Source organism: Neoarius graeffei, chromosome 15 (assembly GCF_027579695.1).
Source record: "Neoarius graeffei isolate fNeoGra1 chromosome 15, fNeoGra1.pri, whole genome shotgun sequence".
NCBI lineage: Eukaryota > Metazoa > Chordata > Actinopteri > Siluriformes > Ariidae > Neoarius > Neoarius graeffei.
The window spans coordinates 12,222,488-12,249,847 of NC_083583.1; the positions used below are offsets into that span (position 1 = coordinate 12,222,488).

Genomic DNA, 27,360 nt, shown 5'->3' on the forward strand with positions numbered 1-27,360 from the left:
TATTTTACTGATCCGTTGCCCATGTGGACACGATATTTAAAAAAAAAATATATATATATATATATATATATATATATATATATATATATATATATATATATATATATATATTTTCAAATACCGAAGCTGAGTTGCCAAGTACCTTCAGAAGATCTACTAGTAGATGTGAATGCTGCTCTGAAGACAATCTCCACAAGAACCATCACTGAGACCAACAAGCTGATACACAGTACAGCAACAGTAATCATGGAGATGCTTGGACACAAGGTGGGCTCGGGACATAACAAACAGTATCCACCATGGAAGAGACGATTAGAGGCCAAGATAAAGGCAGCAAGGAGAGAAGTTAGCCAGCTAGCTGAACTACAGAAAGGGAACATGGTGAATAAAGGGGCGCCCAGGAAGTACAACTCACTCTCCATACCAGAGGCACTCGAAACTGCCAAACAGCGACTAACAGCTCTGGCCACCCGGTTGAGGAGATACACCAAGGAAGGAGAGGCCAGGAGAATAAACAAGCTGTTCTCCACTGAACCAGCCAAGGTGTACTCTCAATGGCAGGGGAACAACAACCGGTCAGACCCACCAAGAGCTGAGGTGGAAAAATACTGGAAAGACATATGGGAAAGAAAGGCATCACACAACACCGATGCCCAATGGTTAGTGGACCTAAGAGCTGACCACAGCAACCTCCCAGAACAAGAACCAGTAACCATCTCAATGGCAGACGTCCAAGAAAGAGTGTCAAAGATGAAGAGCTGGACAGCACCAGGCCCCGATATGATCCATACGTACTGGCTGAAGAAGCTAACTGCACTCCATGAACGCCTAGCAGCACAGATGAACCAGCTGCTGAGGGATGGAACCCACCCAGAATGGCTAACCCAAGGCAGGACAGTACTAATCATGAAGGACCCCCAGAAGGGACCCATCCCATCCAACTACCGGCCAATTACCTGTCTCTGCACAACATGGAAGGCCCTGTCAGGCATCATTGCGGCAAAAATGAGTAAGCATGTGGCTCAATACATGAGCGAGGCACAGAAAGGAATTGGCAGTAACACCAGAGGAGCCAAGCACCAGCTACTGGCCGATAGAACAGTCGCCCGAGACTGTAAGAAGAGACAGACCAACCTGTGCACTGCCTGGATTGACTATAAGAAAGCCTACGACTCAATGCCACACACATGGATACTGGAATGTCTGGAACTGTATAAGATCAACAGGAACCTAAGGACCTTCATACAGAACTCAATGGAAATGTGGAAGACAACCCTAGAGGCCAACTCAAAACCCATTGCCCAAGTCAACATCAAGTGCGGCATATACCAAGGAGATGCGCTATCACCACTGCTGTTCTGCATAGGCCTGAACCCCCTCAGTCAGATCATCACGAAGAGCGGCTACGGGTACCGATTCCGTAGTGGGGCAACAATCAGCCACCTGCTCTACATGGATGACATCAAGCTGTATGCCAGGAACGAGCGAGAAATAGACTCGCTGATCCACACCACCCGGATCTGCAGCGATGACATAGGGATGTCATTCGGATTGGACAAGTGTGGCCGGATGGTCTCAAAGAGAGGCAAAATGATCCGGACTGAAGGGATTGACCTACCAGAGGGCAACATAGGTGATATCCAAGACAGCTACAAGTACCTTGGCATCCCACAGGCTAATGGAAACCATGAAGAGGCCACAAGGAAGTCAACCACAGCCAAATACCTCCAGAGAGTAAGGCAGGTCCTGAAAAGTCAGCTGAATGGTAAAAACAAGGTCCGAGCCATCAACATGTACGCACTACCAGTCATCAGATACCCCGCTGGTATCATAAACTGGCCAAAGGAGGAGATAGAAGCCACAGATATCAAGACTAGAAAGCTCCTCACCATGCATGGAGGGTTCCACCCCAAGTCCAGCACCCTGAGACTATACACTAAGCGGAAAGAGGGAGGCCGAGGGCTAGTGAGCGTCAAGACCACGGTCCAGGATGAAACATCGAAAATCCGAGAATACATCAGAAAGATGGCCCCAAAGGATGAACTGCTAAGTGAATGTCTCAGGCAGCAGAACCCTGAAGAGAGTGCAGAGGAGGAGGAGGAGGAACAGACAACCTGGAGAGACAAACCCCTACATGGCATGTACCACCGTCAGATAGAGGAAGTGGCTGATATCAAGAAATCCTACCAGTGGCTGGATAATGCAGGACTGACAGACAGCACAGAGGCACTAATCATGGCAGCACAAGAACAGGCCATAAGCACAAGAGCCATAGAGGCCAGGATCTACCAGAGTAGATCAGACCCAAGATGCAGACTGTGCAAAGAAGCCCCTGAAACAGTCCAGCACATAGTAGCAGGGTGTAAGATGCTAGCTGGATCAGCGTACATGGAGAGGCACAACCAAGTGGCTGGGATAGTATACAGGAACATCTGCAACCAGTATGGAATAGAAATACCCAAGTCCCAATGGGCCATACCACAGAAGGTGGCTGAGAACAACAGGGCCAAGATTCTGTGGGACTTCAGCTTCCAGACTGACAAACAGATCCTGGCTAACCAACCGGACATAGTGGTGGTGGACAAAGAGCAGAAGAGGGTGGTGGTGATAGATGTGGCGATCCCAGCTGACGCCAACATCAGGAAGAAGGAACATGAGAAACTTGAGAAGTATCAAGGGTTGAAAGAGCAGCTGGAACGGATGTGGAAGGTCAAGGGTTGCGTGGTCCCCGTGGTAGTGGGGGCACTTGGGGCAGTAACCCCCAAACTGGGAGAGTGGCTCCAGCAAATCCCAGGAACAACATCTGAAGCCTCAGTCCACAAGAGCGCAGTCCTAGGAACATCGAAGATACTGCGCAGAACCCTCAAACTCCCAGGCCTCTGGTAGAGGACCCGAGCTTGAGGATGACATGGATACCACCCCCCCCCCCCCCCCCCCTTATATATAATCATTGCCGTTGTCGTGTGGATGTAGCCTCAAACGGTCTGCTTGACGATCAGGTCAAGCTCTTCTGAATGCGTTCGTTAGAAACGAGGACTGGGGCAGGATTTGAGCCTCTGATGCGTGACGCTGGCGCTCTAATTAGAGCTGTTTTCCTCTCGGCCATTTTACAGCTGTGGCACGGGAATGAAACCAAAAGCCAGTATGAAGGAAATGCGTCTGGCTGGCGCGCTTGGCTAACAGCATTGTGAAAGAGCACCCATAATAATCCTCTGTATTTCAGATGATTTTACAAAATACAGATTTCGGGCATCTTCACAAAATACACAGCCTTCAAGAATACTGAACGTTCAGCATTTGTGCTGGTTTGTGTTGCAAAAGCCAGCGCTTTTTAAGAAAATAAAGCATACACTAGGCCATGTGATGTCACTCAGCATACTGTCAAAAGAGCATTTGTCCCACCAAAAGAACAGAAGGTCTGTGCGGTTTATTTTATTTTTAATCAAGCACAGATGCAGCACAAAAATGAAAAAAAAAACGTTAAATGGCAGAGCAAGCATCACACTGCACTCACTCTCTCTCTCCCTGATAAACCTCTCTTAACTTCACAATACGAAGGAAATCAGGGTCCAGACTGTTGAAAATGGGGTGCCAAGTGAAGCTACAGGTCATAAAATGTGTTATGTTTAATTTCTTTAAAAAAAAAAAAAAAGAGAAAAACATTTCGATTTTCTAATGAATCACATCATAAAGTGAAACCTGAACTAAAAATTCCTGCGAGACTGAATAAACCTTCAGTAACGCTGATTTTCTTGATACTCACGCATGCATGTTGATAAAAGCTAAATCATATGTATGTTCAAGACACATTTCCGTTTAGGAACGCCCACAAAACTCCGTGCAAGGCTCGACATTAACGGTTGTCCGGGGCAAGTGATACTTAAAGTGCCATTCCACCATTGGATGTATTCTTTGGCATAAAATACAATATATTTTGACAACATATATAAATGGTATCACTAGATAGAGAAATCTTTTAGCTTCAAAATGATATATCAAACAATTTTTTGACAACGACAAGTATATTAATTTTGCGACCAAAGTCACCTACCCTTTTAATTTCCGCGCGTGATGTCATCGGCAGGCTCCCCTTCTTGTGTACCACGTGACGTGGCACATATCAGCAATGGCGGATAGAACGCGATAAAAATAATACCAATAAATCTAGCTAATACCAATAAATTTAGCTAACTGAAAGATTAACTCAATTTTTCGCAATTTTTTTGGCCCCCATATACGAGGAGAAATGACTCTCTCACTTTGGGGGTTTCCTGGTCTAAAAATAGACCGACACGTGGTACACAAGAAGGGGAACCTGCCGATGACATCATGCGCGGAAATTAAAAGGGTAGGTGACTTTGGTCGCAAAATTAATATACTTGTCGTTGTCAAAAAATGATGTTTGATATATCATTTTGAAGCTAAAAGATTTCTCTGTCTAGTCATGTTGTCATAAAATATATTGTATTTTATGCCAAAGAATACATCCAATGGTGGAATGGCACTTTAATGTCGGACAAGTGCCAAAATACGCCGATATTTGGGTTACATATCAAATTTATCAGTTTATTCACATGATCTCACTCGACATATTGTTTTGATGAATCGCCGGATGTTTCTATTCGGAAAGAGCGATGTGCGCATGCGCAATACTCCACTTGCGAAACCGGCCAATACCGCTTCGTGTACTTGAGCTGAAAAGTAAACGGTCGTTTATGATTGGTTTTAATCGTGTCATACACATGGATTTGTTGACGTTTCTGTTGGCCGGATCATTATTCAACTGTATATTTACGATGAGTGTGTGGTAATTTCCAAATCTTTGAATTGTTGTTGATGGTGTTCGTTATATAGCCAAGCGTGTGGCGAGGAATGTGCGCCTGCATGCGTGTGGATTGACAGGAAGTGAGGTAGGACTGGGGAAAGTTATCTATGAAATACCAAGCTGTCAAATGGCTGCTAATTAGGTTACCGGCTGTATTAATTAACTAATTAGTAATGGGAGTTTAGGAATTTGAAACATAGGGCTCTATAATTTAAATATAATTATGGATTATTTGAAATTATCATCTTTTTTTTGACCATTAAATACCATACAGGAGCCACACTGAATAATTAGACAACAATTAATCAGTGGAGGATATATATTCAAAATTAATAATTTAAAAATGAATATATATAATTTTAATTTTCTGTTTTTCAATTTCTCATAAATAAATTAATGATTGATGGAGTCCGATTGATGGAGCAGAACTCAAGGGTTGATAGATGAAGATGATGAATAGAAACTTTATTTGTATCCATTCATCTGTGAGTCAATAGGAGGCGTGGAGGTTTTCATAACAAGATATATTAATCTTATCATTTGATACACTGAAATCTAGTTATAATAATCAGTGATTTACAGTATTAATCAGTCAATTTTGTTATCAGTTGTTTTTATTTGTAGCATTAATGTTGTTTGTTTCTCTTGTCCAAACTAGTGATATCTCATCAAGTCATAAATTTTATGATAATGTTAGTTTTTGTGATATTTGTTACTGAACTGCAGAGTACTGATCTGTGTGTATATAATGATTAGTGTTTCTGGATCTCATAGTATAGTTATTTTGTTCTTAAAATTTTATGTTCATAATTTCTACTCTATTTGAATATATTGCTTCTGAATTTCAGCATAATAATTGGTGAATTACGGTATCAATCAGTCTGTTTTACTATATTTTTGAACTTTTGCCTCAGTATATCAAGTACTGATTACTTTTGATTCATAGATAGATATTATGCATATGTTGTGAATTCGGAAACAAATGCAATAAAGATTGTTGGGTTACAAATAGTTTACTTGTGTTTTTTTTTTCTCAAATACTTCTTCGGACAAGTCAACTTCACATTCGGACAAGTAAATTTCCTTTCAACTTGCCCGACAGGACAAGCGGTTTCAAAAGTTAATGTAGAGCCCTGCCATAAAAGGAAAAGCTCAGAACTGCACATGACAAAATGGCAACCCAACGGTGAAAGCACGCCTCAGCCAGTGAAGCACATCGACACACTAAACCTTCCTCTTCTGAAAGGGTGCAATTACTTTTGCTCTTACTGAATGACTAGTATTATTTGCCTTAATTTATTATTATGCATTTTGACCTAGTTTCACAATATTTTCATTAAAGGGCCCATGGCATGGTGGTTTGTTGATGCTTTAAACGGGCTCGTGGAGGCTTCCGGATGTTATATCCGCAGCCTTTCTCGAAATGAACCCTCGGCACGTAGATATAGCCTCCTGGGAGAAAGCCCCATTTCAGCGCTTTTCCCAGTGCGTCGTTTTGCTAATGAGAAGCAGGGGGCGGGGCTTGACCAAGCTGCGGGCATGCTACCTGTGTGTGAACAGTAGCAATGGCAGGTCAAGCAACAGTCCAAGCTTTCGCTTTTGACCCGGAGTCCGACCCCGAAGCAGAAGCGCAAGCAGTTGAACAAACTGTAAATCACCGACTTCAGCAGGACGTATCAGAACGGTGAGTTTGAAATGTTATGTCTGGAAACAGGAATTATTGGGTTGGTTATGTTTCCTGTTATAAAGTTCGCGATCAAACCGAGTCTATGTTTACACAAAGGTAGTGATTTAGGCTATATCCCGGTTTGCACCGATTTTAAAACATGGCAAAACGACTTAACAGTTATACACTTACTTGTTCGTGTTTGTGGCTGATGAGGCAGGGATGCTTGGTACGGACCCAGGCTTCAGTGACAGCTGATGTGCAAAACCTGCCCTGTACTGTCCCAAGTTGTGGAAACATTCATCAGGAAAATGCTTCCGACAAACATACACCGTCTTAGGTAGACTCGACTGCGTATTATTGAAGTAAATAAAATTAAGCCACTGCGTCTTCGGGGCTCTCCCGTCGGCAGTAAAAACAGACTCCTTTCTGTGTTGTCACATCCATGTACAGCGCAACTTCCATGTTTCGCTCGCTTAGGTGGTGCCATGTTGTTGTGTCCTCTATGGTCTCCTCACTACAAAATTGAAGTGACGTATCTATGGTGGCAACGTTTGAGCTGGGCGGGCAATCCATACAGTGGGTGGGAATCCAGAGGGGGGGCGTGGGGATCATCTCCCTTGCTGACGTAGTAAAGGGAAGAGCGTATCAACGCGCCATTTTGACGCGCCATTCTCAAATGTTCACAAAGGGTGGGCATAGTTTGGTTTACACATTATGACATTTCTAGCCACTGGGGTGACTTAAGAAGGTCAGAGGAACTCATTTTAACGTTAAAAAACCTCAGAAAGTGAAAATTTCATGCCATGGGACCTTTAAAGGAACAGTCCACCATATTTCCATAATGAAATATGCTCTTACCTGAATTGAGACGAGCTGCTCCATACCCATCAGAGCTTTGCGCGACCTCCCAGTCAGTCAGACGCAGTCAGACGCGCTGTCACTCCTGTTAGCAATGTAGCTAGGCTCAGTATGGCCAACGGTATTTTTTGGGGCTGTAGTTAGATGCGACCAAACTCTTCGGCGTTTTTCCTGTTTACATAGGTTTATATGAGCAGTGATATGAAACAAGTTCAGTTACACAAATTGAAACGTAGCGATTTTCTATGCTATGGAAAGTCCGCACTATAATGACAGGCGTACTAACACCTTCTGCGCGCTTCGGCAGCGCATTGATACGGAGCTCAGATATCAATGCGCTGCCGAAGGTGTTAGTACGCCTGTCATTATAGTGCGGACTTTCCATAGCATAGAAAATCGCCACGTTTCAATTTGTGTAACTGAACTTGTTTCATATCACTGCTCATATAAACCTATGTAAAAAGGAAAAACGCCGAAGAGTTTGGTCGCATCTAACTACAGCCCCAAAAAATACCGTTGGCCATACTGAGCCTAGCTACATTGCTAACAGGAGTGACAGCGCGTCGGACTGCGTCTGACTGACTGGGAGGTCGCGCAAAGCTCGGATAGGTACGGAGCAGCTCGTCTCAATTCAGATAAGAGCATATTTCATTATGGAAATACAGTGGACTGTTCCTTTAAACTTGTGTCTTCACCAACATGTCAAAAATGTTCCTAATTTTGCAACACACATGGCATTTCCTAAAAAAATGAACCAAGCTAAATGCAATGTTGACTTGTGGGTCGCAGATAGCGACTTGTCCAGGGTGTACCCCGCCTTTCGCCCGTAGTCAGCTGGGATAGGCTCCAGCTTGCCTGCGACCCTGTAGAACAGGATAAAGCGGCTAGAGATAATGAGATGAGATGAGCACAGAAACGGGGAAAAAAAAAAAGAAAAATAATTCCCTCCTAGTTTTACCACCATCAATATATATTTATAAAAAAAGAAAATAAAAAAAAATAATTCCTTCCTAATTTTAACACTGTCAATATATATTTAAAAAAAAGAAATAATTCCCTCCTAGTTTTACCAACGCCAATATATATTAAAAAAAAAAAAAGAAGAACAGGAGGCTGGCTATAACACTGGGGAGGAGAACAGTAGGACGTATTATCTCCCAGCCTTGAGGAGGGAGACAGGGATGGATGAAGAGTGAGACAGGAGGAGTGTATGAATAAAGAGAAGTCTGTTCCTCAGACAAGCGTAGCAGTGCAATGCTCCAGTCTCCACCTGTACTGGCTGGAAGGGAGCCACGCTGCCGGCTTGTGCCAGGACGCAGCAGTAAATACGACGGTGGAATGGAAGAGGATTGTCGAGTGGAAAAGGGGTGAAACGGGTTAAAGGAAAGCGAAATGAGGAGAGGCCAAAGGGTCACAGTCATCTGTGTTAGGCAGCTCACGAACCCAAACAAGCCCTGAATGCTGATCTCGGATTTCCTGCAGTGAAGCGGTACTTGCATCTATTGAGAGCTGAATAACGAGGCTGACCCTGAAGCAGAATTCTCCCACCTCTGAAAACCAAACATCACGCAACAGGGTTGTATTTTAAGATCGAGAATTTCATCATTTCCAGACAAACCTCACTGATGTTTAAACAACCTGCAGTCATGACTCGATAAAATTGTTTGCCCAAGCTGCCACAGACATCATATTACAACTCACTGACAAAGATCATGTATAAAATCAGAGTACAAGCAAGTCATAAGTAAGAAATAAAGACTTCCAAACATGCTGTGAAAGAAAAATAATCAATTCTGGAGTGGTGTGATGAAGCGAGGTTACTGTTACTAGGCATATCAGGTGAAAATTCAAAATCTATCCAAATTGCTTGAATCTGGTTGCACTGAGTTCAGAATTTAACGCAGAACAACATACTTTTTACAGAATTAAAATATGTTTATCCGTTCTTAAGATATTACAAGTCAAAGACTGAAGAAGCGACTTAATTTTTATAAAACTGCTGCAATATTCTATATGAGGGTCACATGGTCCAAAATGGGCCTCATTAACCAATGAGATTAAATGTTTTTTCCTTAATAACTTTTCAAGATATTTACATGGAAACTGGCAGCACATAGATGGTTGTATACTGAATACAAAATGTGAAAAATTAGTCAAAACAAAATTATGCAAATTAGCTTTTAATTAGTGTTAATTATGCAAATTAGATTAAAAAACCCATTAAATCGGTACGCTCAAAACAAAAAGTAATAAAAGATTATTTCTAATCCCCTCTTTGTGCTCTGTAGACCTTTGTATTTCTCAAAAGTAGGGCCTACTAGTGTTTATATGAAAGAATATAAATGATTATTTCGATTAATATTCACAGCTTTCAAGGCGAACCTCGAAAAAAACTGTCTGATCCACATCCAATAAACAATTCACATTAACTCAACTGAAATCGACACTCGCGTTTCTGACTTCCGGTTTTTTAAAACCTCATTCCGACCACGAAGATCTCAATATTTTTCATCACAACAACTCCAGTTATATTCTAAAACAGTTATTTATTTACAGGAATCAGTTTGATTTGGAAAAATAAGTAGGTAAAGCTATGAAAACTCACTTCAAAGTCTCCTGTGAATCAGAACATCAAAACTAGCAGACGGAAAATTTTGCTGAATCCTTCATCAGAAACAGTGAGAACGAGAGAACATCACTATAAAAGTTCTCTGATTGATATTGACGAGTAATGCAGTCAGAAACCGATCGGGGGGGGGCCTGACCGCTTTCCCGTGATTCAAAAAGAAAAGCGCTGGCAGAGTTTTTACTCTGTTGTACCGACTTCAACCCTCCCAAAGTACTGAACAGATCTTAACCAGATACATTTCTTTGGAAAGCAGAGATGAGCTTTTTTAATGATAATATTCACGATAAAAAATATTCAAGAGTGAAGCAATGACAGATTTGGAAACTTACATGAACGTCTGCATGGACAATTTTCACACCATGGCCAGCGAGCATCTGATACGCCTACTATTATCAACCCACAACACTAAAAATCTCGTTACAATAACTTAAACTTGTACGTCTTCTAAGGGGATGCAAACTTTTGCACTCAAATGTATTAAAATAGACTAATGAACACATCATTGGCCACGGTTAAAGACAAGCATGCATTAATTCAACCAGAATTAATCTTTTTTTTTTTAAAAAGCCAATCAACTTCCTTCTTTCCATAAAGGGTGCCGATATTTTCTTTGAGCGCGCACCATGTTTGCAAAGAATGCAACAGGTTTATATAGAGGCAGCTTTTGTTTTTTAAGAGAGGATTCATGTTGACAGACTTGTGTTGTAACCTTTGCGATCAGGTTGCGCTCCAAAAGTACTGGCACCCTTTAACAAATATTTAATATAAAAACACAAACACACAGTAAAGCAGGAAGCCGACATAAGCATACTGCTAATTCTGATTTTTTTTTTTTTTTGAGTTAGCTGACTTCATCAACCCACAATATAGCCCCACCCACCACATACAGATCAGAAATAAATGTCCGAGGACGGGGGGCCTGACACTCTTTCAAAAGAGCATTTTGATGAGTATTTTTCGTTCTTTTGCAGTTAACCGTGAATTCAGTTCGGAATCTATAAATAATCCTCACAAACTAATGACGAAGTTAACTTAAGAACAGCATTAAGCGTTGTAGCTATGGATCGCCATTAAATTTGCAATGCGTTTCATAAATTTGTGAAGGTCTTACCTAATTTTTGACAGACGTTTAAACTCCAGCCCTGTGCACGCGGTCTGTCCGTCAGTCATTTGGAGGCGGAGCATTCTGGGAGCAGCCTGGGACTCCTCATGTTCTTTTGGGGCGGTGACATTGCGTATCTTTAGCACCTGAAGGACACATGGGCCCTTCAACTGACCCAATAAATAAATAAAACAATGAGAAGGATATGAAAAAGAGAGTCATTACTGATATACAAAGTTAATTAACACCAATTATAACAACAGGGTGGCACGGTGGTGTAGTGGTTAGCATTGTCACCTCACAGCAAGAAGGTTCTGGGTTTGATTAACACAATCGATTAACACAGACACGGCACACGCTTAATATGTGGCGGCTTTAGTTGACGGTGTGTCTGAATCTTCGCTTCATATATATTTTTTATTTTCAACTAGCCAGCCGGGCTGGCGAGTGACAGGAATTACCCGCCAAATGACAAATTAAGTCACCTCGGGCGACCGGACCACCGTGAATTTTGAGCCCTGCCTTTTCTCTTTACAACAGTCTGTAAACGTCTGGGGACTGAGGAGACAAGTTGCTCAAGTTTAGGGATAGGAATGTTAACCCATTCTTGTCTAATGTAGGATTCTAGTTGCTCAACTGTCTTAGGTCTTTTCTGTCGTATCTTCCGTTTTATGATGCGCCAAATGTTTTCTATGGGTGAAAGATCTGGACTGCAGGCTGGCCAGTTCAGTACCCGGACCCTTCTTCTACGCAGCCATGATGCTGTAATTGATGCAGTATGTGGTTTGGCATTGTCATGTTGGAAAACGCAAGGTCTTCCCTGAAAGAGACGTCGTCTGGATGGGAGCATATGTTGCTCTAGAACCTGGATATACCTTTCAGCATTGATGGTGTCTTTCCAGATGTGTAAGCTGCCCATGCCACACGCACTAATGCAACCCCATACCATCAGAGATGCAGGCTTCTGAACTGAGCGCTGATAACAACTTGGTTCATCCTTCTCCTCTTTAGTCTGAATGACAAGGCGTCCCTGATTTCCATAAAGAACTTCAAATTTTGACCACAGAACAGTTTTCCACTTTGGCACAGTCCATTTTAAATGAGCCTTGGCCCAGAGAAGACGTCTGCGCTTCTGGATCATGTTTAGATACGGCTTCTTCTTTGAACTATAGGAGTTTTAGCTGGCAGCGGCGGACGGCACGGTGAATTGTGTTCACAGATAATGTTCTCTGGAAATATTCCTGAGCCCATTTTGTGATTTCCAATACAGAAGCATGCCTGTATGTGATGCAGTGCCGTCTAAGGGCCCGAAGATCACGGGCACCCAGTATGGTTTTCCGGCCTTGACCCTTACGCACAGAGATTCTTCCAGATTCTCTGAATCTTTTGATGATATTATCAGGGGTGATAGCGTTCCGGCGCGGCGCCGGATTTCCGGCGTACCGTGGCTGGGGAAAAAAAAAAAAAAAAATCTAGTTCGCCCATTGTCCTGTGACACAGGACAATGGGCGAACTAGATTTATTTTTTTTTTTTCCCCCAGCCACGGTACGCCGGAAATCCGGCGCGGCGCCGGAATGCTATCACCCCTGTATTATGCACTGTAGATGATGATATGTTCAAACTCTTTGCAATTTTACACTGTCGAACTCCTTTCTGATATTGCTCCACTACTTGTCGGCGCAGAATTAGGGGGATTGGTGATCCTCTTCCCATCTTTACTTCTGAGAGCCGCTGCCACTCCAAGATGCTCTTTTTATACCCAGTCATGTTAATGACCTATTGCCAATTGACCTAATGAGTTGTAATTTGGTCCTCCAGCTGTTCCTTTTTTGTACCTTTAACTTTTCCAGCCTCTTATTGCCCCTGTCCCAACTTTTTTGAGATGTGTTGCTGTCATGAAATTTCAAATGAGCCAATATTTGGCATGAAATTTCAAAATGTCTCACTTTCGACATTTGATATGTTGTCTATGTTCTATTGTGAATACAATATCAGTTTTTGAGATTTGTAAATTATTGCATTCCGTTTTTATTTACAATTTGTACTTTGTCCCAACTTTTTTGGAATCGGGATTGTAGAAGGTGTGTCCAAACTTTCGACTGGTACTCTAACTTCAAGAGGATATAAAGAGAGATACTAAGTAAGAACAGGAACGAACCAGTTTTGTGGACGTTCCATAGCATTACACGTATAAAAAAAAAGTCCTACATCATTCTTTAATAAATAGAAAACATAACTGTTAGCAAATGTCTGTAGTATAAGAGGAATAAAACCCTTCAGAAAATGACATTAATGGAGAAGAACCACCTTCAAAATGGGAACAGTAACCGTACTTCATGCTGTGCCACATTGCATGACCGTGTTGTGAATCATTTTCCTTTGACAGCATAACTCGGAGTGTTTTATTCCTCACTTGGAATACCGGCTTCCCCTGTCTATGTAACCTGAATCCTTTTTGTAAAGTCAAGTCGCACTCAGTTGGCTTGAAATCATGAAGGCGGGATGAGATTTTGGAACATGATAACCATTTGAGAAAATCAACTGCATTCTCACACCCATGGGTTTCATATCCAATTTTTAGTGACGAGTTAACAAATCACACACTAAACAGGTTTTGATGAAGAAAAAACAAAAATTATATAAATTATAAACACACACATACAAGGACTGTCAATCGATTAAAATATTTAATCCCACACTCTTCTGTTCTAAATACAACTTAAAGAAAAAAGAAATCCTATCAATATTTCCTCATATAACAGTTATTCCACAAAATCGAGTCGTACGTGAGCTGAGCGCTGACGAGTTGCGTAGCTCCGAGTTGTCTATAAGCCATGTACGACGAGATTGAGTGGAATAACTTTTATTCTATCCACGTTCACTGGGTTTTGAGAGAGTATTTTTATTTGTACTTTTTTTTTTACAAATTTTATAAATAAAAACTTTATATGAAACGTCAGACAAAAATCATTTCTGCTTAGAATGTACAACCCCGATTCCAAAAAAGTTGGGACAAAGTACAAATTGTAAATAAAAACGGAATGCAATAATTTAAAAATCTCAAAAACTGATATTGTATTCACAACAGAACATAGACAACATATCAAATGTCAAAAGTGAGACATTTTGAAATTTCATGCCAAATATTGGCTCATTTGAAATTTCATGACAGCAACACGTCTCAAAAAAGTTGGGACAGGGGCAATAAGAGGCTGGAAAAGTTAAAGGTACAAAAAGGAACAGCTGGAGGACCAAACTGCAACTCATTAGGTCAATTGGCAATAGGTCATTAACATGACTGGGTATAAAAAGAGCATCTTGGAGTGGCAGCGGCTCTCAGAAGTAAAGATGGGAAGAGGATCACCAATCCCCCTAATTCTGCACCGACAAATAGTGCAGCGATATCAGAAAGGAGTTCGACAGTGTAAAATTGCAAAGAGTTTGAACATATCATCATCTACAGTGCATAATATCATCAAAAGATTCAGAGAATCTGGAAGAATCTCTGTGCGTAAGGGTCAAGGCCGGAAAACCATACTGGGTGCCCGTGATCTTCGGGCCCTTAGACGGCACTGCATCACATACAGGCATGCTTCTGTATTGGAAATCACAAAATGGGCTCAGGAATATTTCCAGAGAACATTATCTGTGAACACAATTCACTGTGCCATCCGCCGTTGCCAGCTAAAACTCTATAGTTCAAAGAAGAAGCCGTATCTAAACATGATCCAGAAGCGCAGACGTCTTCTCTGGGCCAAGGCTCATTTAAAATGGACTGTGGCAAAGTGGAAAACTGTTCTGTGGTCAGACGAATCAAAATTTGAAGTTCATTATGGAAATCGGGGACGCCTTGTCATTCGGACTAAAGAGGAGAAGGACGACCCAAGTTATCATCAGCGCTCAGTTCAGAAGCCTGCATCTCTGATGGTATGGGGTTGCATTAGTGTGTGTGGCATGGGCAGCTTACACATCTGGAAAGACACCATCAATGCTGAAAGGTATATCCAGGTTCTAGAGCAACATATGCTCCCATCCAGACGACGTCTCTTTCAGGGAAGACCTTGCATTTTCCAACATGACAATGCCAAACCACATACTGCATCAATTACAGCATCATGGCTGCGTAGAAGAAGGGTCCGGGTACTGAACTGGCCAGCCTGCAGTCCAGATCTTTCACCCATAGAAAACATTTGGCGCGTCATAAAACAGAAGATACGACAAAAAAGACCTAAGACAGTTGAGCAACTAGAATCCTACATTAGACAAGAATGGGTTAACATTCCTATCCCTAAACTTGAGCAACTTGTCTCCTCAGTCCCCAGACGTTTACAGACTGTTGTAAAGAGAAAAGGGGATGTCTCACAGTGGTAAACATGGCCTTGTCCCAACTTTTTTGAGATGTGTTGTCATGAAATTTAAAATCGCCTCATTTTTCTCTTTAAATGATACATTTTCTCAGTTTAACCATTTGATATGTCATCTATGTTCTACTCTGAATAAAATATGGAATTTTGAAACTTCCACATCATTGTATTCCGTTTTTATTTACAATTTGTACTTTGTCCCAACTTTTTTGGAATCGGGGTTGTAAACAAGCCAGCGAAATGACAAGAGCAATTGATGAAAAATGCAATAATAATAATAATAAGAAGAAGAAGAAGAAGAATTCTTGGGGAAAAAAAAAAAAAGTTATTTTGGGTTTTTTGGTGGTTGGCAAACCAACTTAAAAGGTGCACTACTGCCACCGACTGAGCTGGAGTGTGGAACAGACGATACTAGGAGGGTGGACTATATTCTTCTAAATACTTAATTTTGGGGATTTTGTTTTCGAGTCGAGCTTTTATTTTGTCCTCGGTTGGTTCAGCAACGCGTGCCGCCATTTCGTTTTTCTCTACTCACGGTATATGAGCTGATATCCTAGTAGTAGAGTAGCCAATCAGAGTGCTCGACTGCTCATATCCAGCACATGCACATATACGTACTACACACACACACACGGGTAAATCAAAAAGTTTTAAGACCGATGTTATAATTTCAAAAGGAATACAAAGAAGGAATTCTCCAATGGAAACATCGCTTGCAGAAGTGTTTAGACTTAAATGGAGGATATGGAGAGAAATAGCCTTGTTATTTTCATAAATTAATTTTTTTTTTAATTTGTCTTAGAACTTCTTGACTTCCCCTCGTGTGTGTGTGTAGTTATCTGTGGCCCCCCAAAAAAATTTAATAAAATAAATAAATGAATGAATTCCTGATTACTGCACAAACGCACTCTTTCCATATACTGCTTTCATTCCAGGTGTTCCTCAGAAATACTGTCTCAAGTCTTTTTTTTTTTGGGGGGGGGGGGGGGGGGGAGGTACTCTTACACCTCCCAGAAATGCATGGCTGGATTAGGACTGGACAATTACAAAAAGCACTCTGTTTCCAAATGTCACATCGTAACTACAAGGACTGCGGTGAGCATGATCTGAACGCGGTCGCGTACTTCCTGTAATTTCATTCCATCAAGAAAGGAGGAAAGATGACTGCTTACAACAAATAATTCATGCATCAGCTCATTTACCTTCCTACAGGGACATCCAGTGGCCACTCTGCAAAAGTACCGGAATAATACTGCAAACACACATGAGCTCTCACACACACACACACACACACACACACACACTCCAGTAAAATTACCTCCTCCACTCTGCCACTGTTGACATCAGCAGGCAGAAAACCTTTTCCAATCGATCTCAGATCAATCTGTAAACGAGAAGCAAAACAAATCCATGAACAATCCAGGTTGATCCGTTTTGACCGTTGATCTTTTACGACACAAACGTCGCACACGTTTACACGCGACGGTGTGCCTTGAAATATTTTACTCCTAATTAAAATACCACAAAACTTCTGACTTATTAAAACGCTTTTATTTTTATATTTATCGTATCGATATGTTTCAGGTTTTCTGGAAGGAGGTGTTTATTTAAGATTTATAGAACGACTCTCCAGTGCCAGCGCTTTGTAACAATCAGCAAGTCAAGGGAAAGCCTTCAGGGAAAAGCCTGGGTCACATGACAAACTGGGTTCGTTTTTGTTTTATTAGCTTCAAGACGGGGGGGGGGAAGAAAAAGTTGTGGTGCAAGAACGACTGCTTATAACCGAGAACAGGAACAAACTTGCTCTGAGGATGTTACACAACATTAAATGAATTTAAAAAAAAAAAAAAGAGATTTGTTGTGCTTTAATTAATTAAATATTGTAATCACTAGGAAATTGTTCTGGTATAAGAGGAATAAAACACTTCAGGATGTGCTGTTACAGTAAAACAATCAACGATGGTGTGGTGTTCCGATGCTGAAGCCGGTTATTTTCCTCGAACGGCACATCCTGAAGTGGTTTTATTCCTCTTATACCACAGCATGTGTTTTATTCCTTGCTTTGTGAACACATAAGTTAACTCGAAGGTCAAACAGAGCCGGTTGATCCACAAGAACTGTGTCTGGGGCCTTAACGTGGCCATTCTGGCAGATTTTGGAGGTGATCCATCGCGTAAATGTGGACGGCGTAAATATGCAAATGAAGCCACCGTACCCGCGATAGTAGCCATTACGGTTGCCGATGGTAACGATGGCTGGGTGGCAGTTGCCTCCGTGGTTGAGGCCGGTTGGGTGACGGCAGCGACATATGGCCTTAAAGCAGTGTGTACGGTTTTCACCGCCGAGGTACGGCATAGCCACGGCAAGACAAAATAAGCCACGCAGGCAAACTTTTCACTTTCTGCAGAATGTTGTTCCATGAACATTTTGAGCTTGATTGCGACAGAATGCTATGGTAACCCCTGGCAGCCCACGCAAGTCTGCCTCAAGGATGCATTCACGGTTGCGACGGATGAATTCATCCAGCACTTGACCCACAGCGATTTTCAACATGGCCAAACTCGTCGTGTTGACCAAACGGCCAAGTCTTAGCAAGACTAGCAGCATGTTTTATGTACGGATAATGTAGATTTGGCTAAGCACCATAAAATATGCTAGATCTAGGCCCTGACTTGTTTATTACTATTAGAAGTCCATATTTGAGCTTACCTTTGTCATAATACGGTATTTTTCTTTATCAGGAATTTCCCATAACATTCCGGCATGAAACCTGCCTCGAAATACTGCTAAGGACCTCTGGTGTATTTAGAAGTCCCAAATACAGGATGTCATCGTGTCCCAAATCCAGTAGCTGGTTTGCCGAACACTTTTCAAGTGGAATAAAAACATTTGTGGGTAAATTAAGAAGCCTTTTTTTTTTTGTCACACGTACACTCAAGCACAGCGAAATTCCTCCTCTACATTTAACCCATCTGAAGCGGTGAACACACGCACAGAGTGAGAGAGAGAGAGAGAGAGAGAGAGAGAGAGAGAGAGGTGTGCAGAATAAATAAATGTTTGTGGGTAAATTATATGGATCTGTCATGCCTACATGTTTCAGCTCTTGGATACAACACGATCTGCTGTTATAATTAAATTTTTAATCATTTCAGAGAGACTGTACTGACCGCAGTCATCTCGATTTTCATTATTAATTGCCGCGGCTAGAGATGCACCGATACCACATTTGTGAAAACCGATACGAGTATGAGTACTATCATTTCAGTACTTGCCGATACCGAGTACTACCGATACCGTTGATGTTATTAAAATATAGGCTACCTACATATCTATAATCTAACACCCGCGGGCCGCCGCAATGCTCGCAACCACCCACTACAACTCTGCGCACTGACATTCAGTACCCAGCAGAGGGAGACAACTAGTCATGAACGAGTGTATAGAGAAGAAGACTCAGCCGCAGAACTTGTTAGGCAGACGCTGTTGCTGTCCATTCGCAACATCGCGTCCCGTGCTCGTGGAGCTCCATACCTGTAGATGGGACATCAATTTCCTTGGTCTTAGCGTTGCCCTCAACTGAAACAAGTTGGAAAACTCAAATCAGCCATTTCTTAAAGCTCTCTCTCTCACTCTTCACTCTTAAACTCGTACTTAAAAACTCTGCCGGTTGGATTCACCTATACAAAAATCCGATTTTCATTTGTTTGTTAGTGAGTAGCCTGTCCTACAAAACCCTTACCTAGGCGAATAGCCAACATTAAAAAAGGACAACGTTGGGGATCTTAGCATAGGCCTATCTGCGTATGGCAGCGAAAGGGAGTGGAGTGTGGAGAGATGTTTAAAATGACAGTGTTGGGGAAAGATGTTGTGACGGCACTGTTTCATGACTACGCAAACACATCTTCGTCATGGAAAAATGGTTTGTTGTCGAACAATTTTTTTTTGTCTTCTGACGAAATTAGCCTACGCTCAATGCTTGAGATTTACAATTTTTTTCCTGGGAGAGGCTTTTTTTCCCTCGAACGGACGCTGGCAAAAGGCGCTTCACGGAACACTATCGGCGCATGGTATAGCCTATCATATTATGCTCAAGCCTGAGCTCAACAATGCTTCAGTTTTTTTTCTCTCTCGAATGGAACAAAAAGCGCTGCGGGGAACACTGGTATCGGCGCATGGGATCGGCACTGGTATCGGTTCATGGTATCGGCAACTGTTTGACAAGTACGAGTATGAGCATATTAGTGGAGTATCGGGGCCGATGCCGATGCCAGTATCGGTGCATGCTTAGCCGCGGCTGTTTCTTTGGTTGCCCAGCAGTATGGCAGACGCTGCATGATAAACAAAAATCTATGACGGCAGTGAAAGTCCTCTACAGGTGATGTAGTTACACAACCATGTCATAAACATTAACACATTTACCCAATCACTGGGGTTGCACAAGCCAGAGCAAGGGATGGGTAGGAGTGGCATCCCACATCTGACATTAGCCTGGCAAGAAAGGCAAGCTGCCCGAAGAGACTCGCAATAACAACAACAACGTTAAAAAGAGCTCTTCATTGGCCTTCAAATGACATGGAACTCAGTTAGTCAAAAGGTGGCAGACGGGCAGTTTAGCCGCCTTTGGAGCTCTATTTCTGGTTAAAACGACGCCTCGGGTGCTGCTATGGAGCTCATTTTGTTTATAATATTTTCATTATTAATTTGTTTATTGCTACACAGTTCTTCCCCTCCCCGTTATACTATCACTGTTACATTACACTTTTTGTTTATCTGTTAGGTAATTATATTGTTTAACTCCTTCACTTTGTCTCAAATAGAGGAAAAATTATTAGTATCACTCCAGTTTCAAATTTGACTTATTTCTCATATAATCACCAATATTTAGTATTATAAGTAAAAGGGTTTTTTTTGGGATCTCAGGCAAGGAAATTCTCTTATATATTTTATATTGTAAGTTTAACAATTAGTATTTTTAACATTAATAGAGTATGTATATTTAGCTTTTATATCAGGTGAAGAGCCATATTTGTGGAAACTCTGATATTAAACCATCATTATTACCTCGCCCAGGACGGAGTCCACCAGGGGGCGAAGTATTGTTTTCGGTGGGGTTTCTTCGTTAATGATATTACAGGAAAACTGCCAGACCAATCTTCATGAAACTTTCAGGATAGATGGGCATTGGTCTCAGATAGAACCGCCAACATTTTGAGGGTCATCCGGTCAAGATCACCAAAAAGGTCAAAATCGGGTTTTTTGCGATATCTTGTTCTGACTGGCTGAGAGCAGTATGGTGTGCGAATCAGAACCATGTTGATTGGCCCCGTATGTTCACACGCAAGGTCAAAATCAAGGTCAAGGTCACCAAATAGGTCAAAATCATTTTTTTTCACAATGTCGTCCTTCGTATTCATCATAAGTGCTACCGGGCGAGGTTTGTTTTGCCTGGCAACACTTAATAATAATAATTATTATTTCCACTGATCATTTTCATCCTTTATCAGAGACTTTGTTTATTGAATTAAATTTTTGGAAGAATTTATATATTTATTTTTCAGATATAATGAACCTGTAGGACATTTCGTTTACAATATTAAACCTTTGTTCATAGCAATCACTGATTTACTGAGTTTTACACAGACAAAAATATCAGACAGAAATTTTCCTTCATTCAAATTTTGTTCAGCATATCCTGAGAATCGTATCGAATCGTGAAGACATTACCGTGAATGGAGTGCATCATTACACCCCTAGGATCTATTTATCATCATTCTGTACATGTAGCTGCTTATCAGACATTAATAAGACACTTTTCATCTGCATACAGACTTACATTCAATGCTACAGTGATGATGTCATTGGGCACCGCCTTCTCTTTCTCTGAAGAGCTTTTGCACTCGTCTAGTCCTTCATCTGTGAGATACCTGACAGGAAGAAAGACAGAAATCTGTGAATCAGAACAATGGCTCACTCAACAGCACATCTGCTTCGGATATACAGCAAAAGTCTGAGGCACATGGAAAGAAATGCTGGAGACCAAAAATGGCTAAAAACTAGTGCTGTCAAAGTTAGCACGATAATAACGCGTTAACGCGATCTCAATTTAACGCGATTAAAAAAAAATAGTGCCGTTAACGCAAATTCTAATTTGGCCCTGCGAGTCACCCGTAGTTCCTGTTGAGGCTTGTCGCGCGCTGCTTCAATTGAGGTATTTCACCTGACGTCACAGGGTCACGTGACGCCCCGGTGTCCGCCATTTTGAACGTCAAGCTACATACTAACGCTGCAGACAGAGAGGGAGAACCGGCTTGAAAAAAAAACGTGTTACAGGCACCTAGAATAGATTAATTTGTCAGTAAGCACTCTATAAATAACCATGGTGTTTGCTTGTTGTGCTGTGGGCTGCCACAACAGACAGGGACAGCGTGCAGGACGCTCCTTTTACCGGTTTCTAGTGATGGGAATTTCGGCTCTTTTTCGGGAGCCGGCTCTTTTGGCTCTTCTTACTATAAGGAGCCGGCTCTTTCGGCTCCTAAACTCGGCTCCCACCGAAGAGCCAGCTCCCGTCGTTCATTTCAAAGAGCCGGCTCTTTGAACCGGATCGTTCGCGACCGACACATCACTACCGGTTTACTACTGACCCAAACAAGAGGGATTACAGCTGTGAAGAGACAGGATTGGGAGCCAGCAGAGTACTCCAGACTTTGCAGTGATCATTTCATTTCAGGTTAGTTTATCAGTTAACGCAATTTTGATAAAATATATAGCAAACAGGGGCGGCACGGTGGTGTAGTGGTTAGCGCTGTCGCCTCACAGCAAGAAGGTCCTGGGTTCGAGCCCCGGGGCCGGCGAGGGCCTTTCTGTGTGGAGTTTGCATGTTCTCCCCGTGTCCGCGTGGGTTTCCTCCGGGTGCTCCGGTTTCCCCCACAGTCCAAAGACATGCAGGTTAGGTTAACTGGTGACTCTAAATTGAGCGTAGGTGTGAATGTGAGTGTGAATGGTTGTCTGTGTCTATGTGTCAGCCCTGTGATGACCTGGCGACTTGTCCAGGGTGTACCCCACCTTTCGCCCGTAGTCAGCTGGGATAGGCTCCAGCTTGCCTGCGACCCTGTAGAAGGATAAAGCGGCTAGAGATAATGAGATGAGATATAGCAAACAGTAAATGGGTCAGTGTTTGTTAACCCATCTGAGCAGTGAAACAAGGCAGTGTTAATTTGTCTAGGGTTGCATGTAGCAGAAATAAGCAGGGAAATGAAGTAAAAAGAAAGAAAGAGAGGGGGAAAAAAAAAAAAAAGAGCGTAGCTCTCCAAACACATGAGAAGCCTATCTTACGCACATATCACGCGGACTCCACACCTCCACCGCGTCTGAAGTCATAACTCATCAGGGCATTGGCATGTTCATTGGCATGTTCAAAAAACAACCTCGCGTCAACAATGATGCCACACGCAAGGAAAAAAAAAAAACAGTCAGGCTACTCAACAACCAACCTGGCAGCAGCAGTCGTTGTCATGTAAACACAACACTTCGGATATGCAAATGCTTCCCGTTACACACGATTGCTATGTCAATAAACATCATTTTGCCAATATTTTAGAGACCCCCCCAACATTTCCCAAATCATGTTTTCAAGGGATCTCATGTCTGTTTCAGGGGATCTCGGATCCCCCGAGTAACAAGACAGTGTTGTGAACATAGCCTACCTTGTACCGTTTCAAACTGCTGGGGTCATCCTTCATCAAACTGTTGACTTCTGTCGACAACCTTGGCTCCATACCAAGGCTGGGTACAGTGTTTGTGATAAAAGACAGATCCAATTTAACACGAATCACAGCTTACTTTCTTGTTAAAATGTGCAAAGGTCTCCACCATCTCATACCGCCTTGCACTGAAGGACTTAAGCGTGCCGTCCAAAATGGCTGCATCACGTGACTTGGTCACGTGGGTGAAATACCTCAATAAGAGTAGTGTGAGTGATGGAGAAAGGCACAGACATATAAACATCCTCGCCGCCGTATTGGATGGGGCAAAGTGGAGATTCTTCAACCGTCTCTGGTATAGCGTCTAGACAGTAGCCGAGAATAAAGATGCCTCATTCATGTGCTGCGTTTAACTGTACCAACAGGTTTACCGTCCAAACGAGATCACATGGGATTACCTTTCACAGGTGAGACTGGAAAAATACTTTTCAATACTGTTCCTTCAGTCTTCAGTTTCCCAGCTCATCTCCACCGGGTAGGTGTAGAGTTATAAGCAGTGAGAATTAGAGAATACAGTGCCACACTATGATGAACGTTTTTGAACGTATGATGAATTTTTATTTTTGTTATCTGGTTTTTTTCTTCTTTTATGGCAAATACTTCTCTTCAAAAGAAACTAATGAAGAGGAAAATAAAACATTTTTTATTTTCACAGTGATATGCACTTTATTTTTCATCCCTTGGTTTTCTCATCTAATATGGAAGTTATGGATGTCAGTGGCTGTGACAAGACGTGTTATGCTCTGCAATAAAAAATAAATAAAAAACACTGCTACAAAGCAAGCCGCCCATTCACTTTTTTATGCTGATAAGAGAATTACAATGGTTTTTCATGTGACAAAAATCTCATCTCATCTCATTATCTCTAGCCGCTCCATCCTTCCACAGGGTCGCAGGCAAGCTGGAGCCTATCCCAGCTGACTACGGGCGAAAGGCGGGGTACACCCTGGACAAGTCGCCAGGTCATCACAGGGCCGACACTAATGGCCCTTTTCCACTACCCTTTTTCAGCTCACTTCAGCCCGACACGGCTTGCGTTTCGACTACCAAAAACCAGCACGACTCAGCTCGCTTCAGCCCTGCTTAGCCCCTAAAACTCGCACCGTTTTGGAGTGGGGCTGAAGCGAGCCAAAGCGAGCCGAGTGAGGCTAGGGGCGTGAGCAGACACTCCCCTGTGCACTGATTGGTGAGGAGGAGTGTCCTCACATGCCCACACATGCCCCGCGAGCACGCTGGGATCTGTAAACACCGTAAACCCGGAAGAAGAATTACGAGAATGTCTGAAGCCTTATGCGCCTCGCCTCATCTATACGCTCTTGCCAGTATCTGTTTGCGTTGTCGGTGACAACAAGCCACAGCACCAAGACCAGCAACACTAACGACTCCATGTCCTCCATGTTTATTATTTACTATTCGGGTCGTGAGACTACCGCTTAAAAGCTCACTGATGTCACTGTTTGCGCTGCTTAACGACATCACCTGACGTCCACCCACTTTCGCTAACTCCACCCAATGTGTCCACCCACTTCCAGCCAGCACGGTTCAGTGCGGTTGTAGTCGAAATGCAGCTCCAACAGCCCCACTCAGCTCGACTCAGCCCAACTCAGCACGGCACGGCTCAGCCGCGTTTGTAGTGGAAAAGCGGCAATAGACACAGACAACCATTCACACTCACATTCACACCTACGGTCAATTTAGAGTCACCAGTTAACCTAACCTGCATGTCTTTGGACTGTGGGGGAAACCGGAGCACCCGGAGGAAACCCACGCGGACACGGGGAGAACATGCAAACTCCACACAGAAAGGCCCTCGCCGGCCCCGGGGCTCGAACCCAGGACCTTCTTTCTGTGAGGCGACAGCGCTAACCACTACACCACCGTGCCGCCCCTGTGACAAAAATGTGCGATTAAATTGCGATTAATCGCGAGTTAACTAAGACAGTCGCGACATTAATCGCGATTAAATATTTTAATCGCTTGACAGCACTACTAAAAACATAATGAAATGAAATGTTTCACCATGAAGAAAAATACTAGAAACAGTCAGCCATAATAAAATCAATATAACAGTCAATATTTGGTGTGAGACGACCCTTTGATTAAAAAAAAAAAAGTCTCAAGTACAATGAGTGCAGTTTCATGCGGAAATGAGCTGTAGGTTTTACTGAGCACCTTCCAGAACCAGCCACAGTTCTTCTGGACACTTTGACTGTCACAGTCGCGTCTTCATTTTACACCAAAACCCAGCAGCCTTCATTATGTTTTCTTTTTTCATCTGAAAAGTGCTCTCTTATATCATATGCTGCTCAGATACAAACTTTTTTTCTTCTGTAACATTTAATTTTGTACTGGGGGGGGGGAACAAAACTTTGGAACTCTAAAATGTTTTTGTAAATATACTCACCTGATAATGTAGAAGTCATAAAATAGAAATCTATAACAAAGTTTGACGCTATATCCAGTATCGGAATCAGATGTAAAGTAGGTCATGTGATAACAGAAGCAGTCCCTTATATTACCATAAGGCCAGTGACTAGCTATTATAGTCAATATAATCATCGAGGAACTGCCAAAACAAGTCAGGAATCAAGTTATGGAAAAATATCAATGTGTGTTTATTAAATAAAAAAGGAAAAGAATCTCAAACTTTTAAACAGCCCAGGGAGTCCTATTAAATCAATTATTAAAACTGGAAAGAATACGACTCTGCCTAGAGGCAGATGCATCAACCAAAGTCGGACACGGCAAGGATAACTCTGCTGAGGGAAGCTGTTACTCAGAAAACCCATAACCTCTCCACAAAACTGGGGTTATTAAATCCTGTTGGAAGACTCACCAGACATGTGGAGAAGCTTCTCTGGTCTGACAAGACCTAAACTGAACTTCTTGGCCTTGGAACAGAAGTGGAAACCCCAATACAGCTCATCACTCAAAAACAACCCACAACATCCCCACAGTGAAGCATGAGGGTGGTAGCATCATGTTGTTGGAGCGATCCTACAACGGAGCGATCCTAGAACAAAGCTTGTTCCAAGGAAACTGAAATGAAAATTCCTCAAGATTCATCAGGACAATCTTCTTCTTCGAGCTTGTCCCACTTGTATGTGGGGTCACTGCTATGTCCTTGACTTATATTAATTGGAACATAGCTGCCCTTCCTGCCACAACCCTCCCATTTCCAGACTTGGGAAACAAACATTCACACACACACACACCTAAGGGCAAAACTGCGTGTCTTTGGACTGTGGGGGAAACCGGAACACCCGGAGGAAAACATTACTCCCGCAGACCATGCAAACGCCACACAGAAAGGCCCCCGTCAGCCACTGGGCTCGAACCCAGAACCTCTTGCTGTGAGGCGACAGCGCTAACCCCTTAAGATCCATCAGGACAAGGTCTGTAAGCAGACTACCAAAGCATTCAAGTGATTCAAAACCAAGAAACGGAAGGAACGTACTAGAAGGGTCTGGTCAAAGCCCAAATGCCAATCTGATGCCGTGACTTGAAAACTGATGCTCAACAATGAACTCCATCCAGTCTGGTAGAGGTTGGGCAGATGTGCCAAGAAGAACGGGTATTTAAAAAAAAAAAACACCAGCTATCAGGATCCAGATGTGCAAAGCTGATGGACATACATTACAGAAGACATGCAGATGTAATTGACACAGTGGGGTGCCAATACTTATGCAACCAACAATTAACTGATGACTAGTTTTATTATTGAACATTTTAAACAAATTAAAAAAAAATTACAAAGAAAGGAAGTCATTTCAGATAATAAGCAGAACAGCTGTCTGCCAAAAAACGGGTAGATAAACAATAACAGTCGGTGTAAACTAGCTGACGTTGCTAACTACTAGCTAAAATTAGCATGCTAGCTAGCAGACGAGCTAATTTAAACTACTACTTTAAATCAGCTAGATGTGTTTATCGTTGATTAACGATTTATTTAATGTTCCCACTACTTCTCTCATTCATCTAGTGACTATTTTATTAACGTTATTTGAAGCATTTTGTAATATTACACAGCTAGCTAACGTTAACCGTCTGTTTTCTTCCCAACCGTATTCCGCCGCCGCGCTCTGATTGGATAGTACCATCCAATCTTCTGTGCGAGGATTGGCTAAGACGTCATACTCAAAACCCGTCCAC

At 42.3% G+C, this 27,360-nt stretch overlaps 1 protein-coding gene across 2 annotated transcripts in view; it reads right to left on the reverse strand.

The window, feature by feature from the left end:
• Positions 1 to 27,360, reverse strand: part of tdrd3 (tudor domain containing 3) — a 100,586-nt gene that overhangs the window by 72,770 nt on the left and 456 nt on the right. The window contains exons 1-4 of one of the 2 annotated variants that reach the window (XM_060940857.1): positions 21,282 to 21,367; positions 18,158 to 18,314; positions 16,767 to 16,832; positions 11,093 to 11,253 (exon numbers count right to left, since the gene is read on the reverse strand). In XM_060940857.1, the coding sequence (XP_060796840.1) occupies positions 11,093 to 11,253; positions 16,767 to 16,832; positions 18,158 to 18,205 (275 nt within the window). In that variant the 5' untranslated portion in view covers positions 18,206 to 18,314; positions 21,282 to 21,367. Of the gene's footprint in view, positions 1 to 11,092; positions 11,254 to 16,766; positions 16,833 to 18,157; positions 18,315 to 21,281; positions 21,373 to 27,360 lie in introns of those variants that run through there. The other variant, XM_060940856.1, reaches the window with a different exon arrangement.